At 38.4% G+C, this 5,611-nt stretch overlaps 1 protein-coding gene across 1 annotated transcript; it reads right to left on the bottom strand.

Annotated features, from left to right (window-relative positions):
- Positions 1 to 1,811: 1,811 nt before the first annotated feature.
- On the bottom strand, positions 1,812 to 4,777 carry LOC138369420 (uncharacterized). Its single transcript, XM_069332658.1, has 3 exons — positions 4,631 to 4,777; positions 2,241 to 2,260; positions 1,812 to 2,049 (listed from the first exon to the last, which is right to left on the bottom strand). The coding sequence occupies exons 1-3, from the start codon at positions 4,775 to 4,777 to the stop codon at positions 1,812 to 1,814; spliced, it is 405 nt and encodes a 134-aa protein (XP_069188759.1).
- Between the last annotated feature and the right edge of the window lie 834 nt (positions 4,778 to 5,611).

Here is a 5,611-nt window from a genome sequence, read left to right as displayed (position 1 = left end):
CCTCAATAATGTGCTGCAAGCTTTGTCTGTTATCATATACACCTTTGTATATGATAACAGCACCCTTCTCGAACTCAGAGATTTCAAAATCTGTAACTATAATTTGTAATTATGGAGCCAACTCTGTTTCCTATAGGATAACAGATATATCACTTCTTTACTATATATTTTGAATGTAACGGCAATTATACTTATTATAATTTGAGCGTTCATTTAATTATTAAAAATAATTATGATATTGCAGGCAATAGTCATAATTATTAGAAATTTCATTATTCAATGGTAATTAAAATAATCATGTTAATCATTCTTCTTTCATTGTGAAACATTAATAGCTATTCTTAATAGATTTCTAATCTATTTAAATATCTACCCTTTCACATCAGCGTATTACACTAATTTAAATGTGTCTCTTCTGTGGGCTCTTTATTTCGATCCTCGTCTCAAAACATGTGCAATCTGCTCAGAGATTTCTTTCCTGTTTAATCTTCCTGTTGTAGCATTCTTTCTTCTTTCTGAGGCGGAATTTACCGTCATTATACCCATGGCTGAGTTTCGTTACAATGGCCGTTCTGTACAAATGATTCACTATTCTTTTTCTCATTGTCTCGATATAACTTCGTATGGTATGCATATTAGAGACATGAGCCTGTAATTAAATGTTTATTTTTGTCTCCATTTGTATATATATCGCCACCTCTCTTCTAATTAAATATTTGTAGCATTTGCGTTATAAACATAAACTTTCAAAGGACAAATGTACATCGACATTGAGAGCTTACAATGGTAAGTTATGTTCGCATGCTCATTGTTGGTTCACAGGTTGCATGCCTTTCACATAACTACTACTGGCTCGCTGGCTCTACACTCACTCTCTTCTTTCCAGGGACCTGTTATTTATCTTGGCAAGTGGCCAACTCAGTGCTTCAGCTCCTTCCTTTAGTGATCACGCTGATATAAGCCATTGCACCTTGGTTTACATGTGTAATTGAGTGTGCGATGAGGGAGGCTTTTGATGGTGAAAGTGTACTTACCTACATGTGCTTCTAGGACGAGGTTTAGCTCCTTGGCTTAGGCATTCAGACGGTGCTCGCTCACTCCCCGACTGCTTCTTATTATGTCAACCCTTAAAACAAGCAGAGTTAGTGTGATTATAGAGGTAGAAATGAGTCTGGTGTCCATCAAGTTGCTATTAAAGGATTATGGTATTTACTATTTGTGTCTGCAGGATCGACCTATTAGCTCTTGGACCCCGCCTTTCTAACCGTCCAATGAACTGTCCCCCAACCTATTTCTTTTATATATTTGTCTTTTTAAAACACACACAGATACACATCCCCAGAATGCACCCCGTAACAGCTGTCTAGCTCCCTGGTACTGCTAGGTAAAAGAAACTTCATGGGCTTCAAGTGAAAGAAACTGCCAATTTGTTTTTGCCTCGGCTGACAATCGAACCCGGGGCCCTTAGGACTATGACCCCATAACGCTGTGAGGACCTGAATGTTTGTGTGTGTGTGTGTGTGTGTGTGTGTGTGTGTGTGTGTGTGTGTGTGTGTGTGTGTGTGTGTGTGTGTGTGTGTGTGTGTGTGTGTGTGTGTGTGTGTGTGTGTGTGTGTGTGTGTGTGTGTGTGTGTGTGTGTGTGTGCTCGACCGTCACATGCAGACATATTCCCCTGGGGACCCACACCATTATCTTGGAAGCAGAGTGAATTAACACTTTGGTAATCCAAGACACTCCCCTCCCCACCCTGTGATCTTGCAGAGATAACTCCACCACCAACCTCTCGTTACACGGCTCGGCTCACTAATGATCACTCGCTACCTCCACCACTTCCAGCACTGCTGCCACTACCAACACCGCCACTACCACTACCGTCACTACCACTACCCCCAATACCGTCACTCCCAACACCGCCACTACCAAAACCACAACTACCACTACCAACACCACCAGCAGCACTTCTGACACAACCACTACCACAAACATTACCACTACCAACATTACCACAATCAACGCCACCACCACCCCTTCCGACACCACAAACACAACTACCACAACAATTTGAATATATAATTATAACAAACATAATATAACGGTTGTGAAAATTCGTGAAAAATTGCTTGACTGTTTAACCTGCTCCACACACAAAGATACATAGGTATGAATACTCCAAAATCCAGGAAGTTGTACTACAAATGGACACACAGAATGGTTTGTCATAGTCAAACATATTACAGACCTAATGCTACCAGAATCCAGCTGAAAATTATCAAAAGTATTCACACCATCATCCTAGAATGACTCCTATTTAAACCACTGTGGCTCTGTCAGATCTCTTGAACATAGATAATGAACTATTGGACCGTCAGCCCTAAGTCTTAAATATCATGTCCTTCATCTCACATATATCATAAGTAATATGATATATTTACGTACATATATTTGCCTTAACCAGTGCAGGTTTTTTCATATTTCCATAAAGAGCCACTATAGGCATCTACTCATCACTTCTCTGTCACTATTCAAGCCTGCAACATCCATTGTCACCAGTGGCGTCTCACTACACCGCACTACCGTGACACCATATCACACTTCTACACCATTAGGTAAGAAAATTATAATGGGAGAGCGCTAGGCTAGTATGACTATGACACTTGGAAGGGATATAAGAGGATATAATGAAAGAACTGTGCCCAACCACTTGGAACATCGGGGGATCGAGCGCCGACTTGCAAGAAACGGAAGCTGTCGCTTTACCGTACATGTGAAGTAAACTACAATAACCACAAATTTCCTCGGAACAGTTTACACAACCTTCCCCCCCCCCCCCCGCCCTTGGTCTTAATTGCAAAGTTCTTCCAGGAGTAAATTTAAAACAGCTAATTCACTATAGAAGAATATCAACCAAGCCTTTCCCGACACCGCTCTACAGCGAGAAGGCGCCTCATCAGACGGTTCCTACCAAGTGTGTTGTTTAAGATTCGCTACTTGGAACAAAAGTTCCAAGCTTCCAACCGTGCTACTTGGAAGAAAAGTTCCAAGTCGCACGGGCTATGGTGAGCCCGTAGTGGACTTACCTGGCACAGGAGCGGGGCTGTAACTTGTAAGTTTGGTTCCCGCCCGGCTAACAGCTCTTATATAGACTTGCCTGGATTAGCTAAGTCGGGTAATTACTAGATCACCTGGGCCGACGTCTTTTGGGGTGGCGAGAGGCAGCGACATCTTGGGGGGATGACTTCAACCCCAAACTCCTGTCATTACATTAATTCTCGGACATATATCTCAGATCAGACTGATTATATATGAAATTTCTTTTTTAACTACATATAGCTCGTGTATAGGTCATAGAGGGGTGGATCCACAAATTGATTTATTATGAGGGAATATATATATATATATATATATATATATATATATATATATATATATATATATATATATATATATATATATATATATATATATATATATATATATATATATATATATATATATATATATATATATATATATATATATATATATATATAACAATGTCAGACCACGGAGGAAAATGAAACAGGAATTTCCTTAAGTACTTTCGTATATTAAATACATCTTCAGAAGGAAACATTCCTTCTGAAGATGTATTTAATATACGAAAGTACTTAAGGATATTCCTGTTTCATTTTCCTCCGTGGTCTGACATTGTCACATTCTTAATCACGTGTTTATTTTCGTGATATACACACACACACACACACATATATATATATATATATATATATATATATATATATATATATATATATATATATATATATATATATATATATATATATATATATATATATATATATATATATATATATGTCGTACCTAGTAGCCAGAACTCACTTCTCAGCCTACTATGCAAGGCCCGATTTGCCTAATAAGCTAAGTTTTCATGAATTAATTGTTTTTCGACTATCTAACCTACCTAACCTAACCTAACCTAACTTTTTCGGCTACCTAACCCAACCTAACCTATAAAGATAGGTTAGGTTAGGTTAGGTAGGGTTGGTTAGGTTCGGTCATATATCTACGTTAATTTTAACTCCAATAAAAAAAATTGACCTCATACATAATGAAATGGGTAGCTTTATCATTTCATAAGAAAAAAATTAGAGAAAATATATTAATTCAGGAAAACTTGGCTTATTAGGCAAATCGGTCCTTGAATAGTAGGCCGAGAAGTGCGTTCTGGCTACTAGGTACGACATATATATATATATATATATATATATATATATATATATATATATATATATATATATATATATATATATATACATATATATATAAAGATGTGATCCCTCCCCTCACAGTCGCTGGTGAACGTGAAGCGGAGGTTAAGCCAATTTATGGGTGGGTGCGGTTGTGTATAAATTGGAACTGCCTCGTTTGAGCTAATATGCCTACTGCATATATTCTTATCCCCCATTACCATCACCAATTTAAATTTAATCGTCATTATCTCTACAAATATTATCATTAATATTATTGCCACCACTACCTTCATCACCATCATCCTCACCACCACCATCCCCTCACCATCATCTCTCTTCCAATATCGTCAAATTGTAACGCCACGATCATTATCGCAATTACCATGATAAGCACAGGCATCATCCTCATCACTTCTTCCACCATCACAACCACCATCACCAGCACTGTCACCACTATCATCACAGCTGCCATAAGCACCACCAGCATCATCACCTCCACTATCACCAGCTTCATTACCATAATCAGCATCGTTACCACCATTATCATCACCACCACCCCAATCACCACCACCCCAATCACCACCACCCCAATCACCACCAGTAACAATAACTCACACTAGGAAAATTCCTTCCTATCCCTTCCTCGCCTAACCACTTGGACTGGACGGCAGAGCGAGGGCTTCGATTCTTGCAGGTCGGCGTTCAATCCCCGACCGTCCCAATGATTTGGTGCCATTTCATTCCTTTGCTCTATTCCAAATCCTTATCCTCGTATCCCTTTCAAGTGCTGCATAGCCGTGATGGCTTAGTGCTTTCTCCTAATAATTGCCTTATCTTATCTTGCTCACTTCCCTCCCTTCCTCCTTGTCGACTTTCCTCCCTCCTCACCAGGTTCCCTCCCTCATTGCTCTCTGCCTTCTCCTACTTGCGACTGCCACTATTCACTCTATATATTCCTCCTTGCCAACTTCAGCACGTAATTATGTTTTCTCCAATTTACTCATTATCTACCAGTTCTCTTCTCATGACCGCTACCTCTTTATTCTGTTTCTTTTCTCATTTAATATCCAGATATTCCTCCGTCTACTCTCTCTTCTTATCTCTTATTTCACATATTTCTTGATATAACCTCTAATTAAATTTATTGTATGATTTAAATTTCCATATACGCAAAATATTATGTCTGTTTATTTGTTTTAATTTGTCATTTGTTTTAATGACAACCATAATATGTCTCACGATTATATTAAAGCTAATGAACAAATATCTTTCAATTATCTATACATCATTTTCCCTTCATAATTTTTGCCTTGGTGGCTTGATCGTGAAGAATAACCAAGATATTGCGGATCTTGTAATCCCT

This window comes from Procambarus clarkii, chromosome 28 (assembly GCF_040958095.1).
Source record: "Procambarus clarkii isolate CNS0578487 chromosome 28, FALCON_Pclarkii_2.0, whole genome shotgun sequence".
Classification (NCBI taxonomy): Eukaryota; Metazoa; Arthropoda; class Malacostraca; order Decapoda; family Cambaridae; genus Procambarus; species Procambarus clarkii.
The sequence above is the reverse complement of the archived record's forward strand: the minus strand, read 5'-3'. Positions and strand labels throughout refer to the sequence as shown.

Coding starts and splice junctions, on each gene's coding strand:
- LOC138369420 (XM_069332658.1), bottom strand. CDS start 4,777: ATGCTGATTATGGTAATGAAGCTGGTGATAGTGGAGGTGATGATGCTG. Junction 2,261..4,630: donor TGATGCCTGTGCTTATCATG/GTAATTGCGATA, acceptor GATAATTTTCAG/CTGGATTCTGGTAGCATTAG. Junction 2,050..2,240: donor CTGGATTCTGGTAGCATTAG/GTCTGTAATATG, acceptor TTGTTGTGGTAG/TTGTGTTTGTGGTGTCGGAA.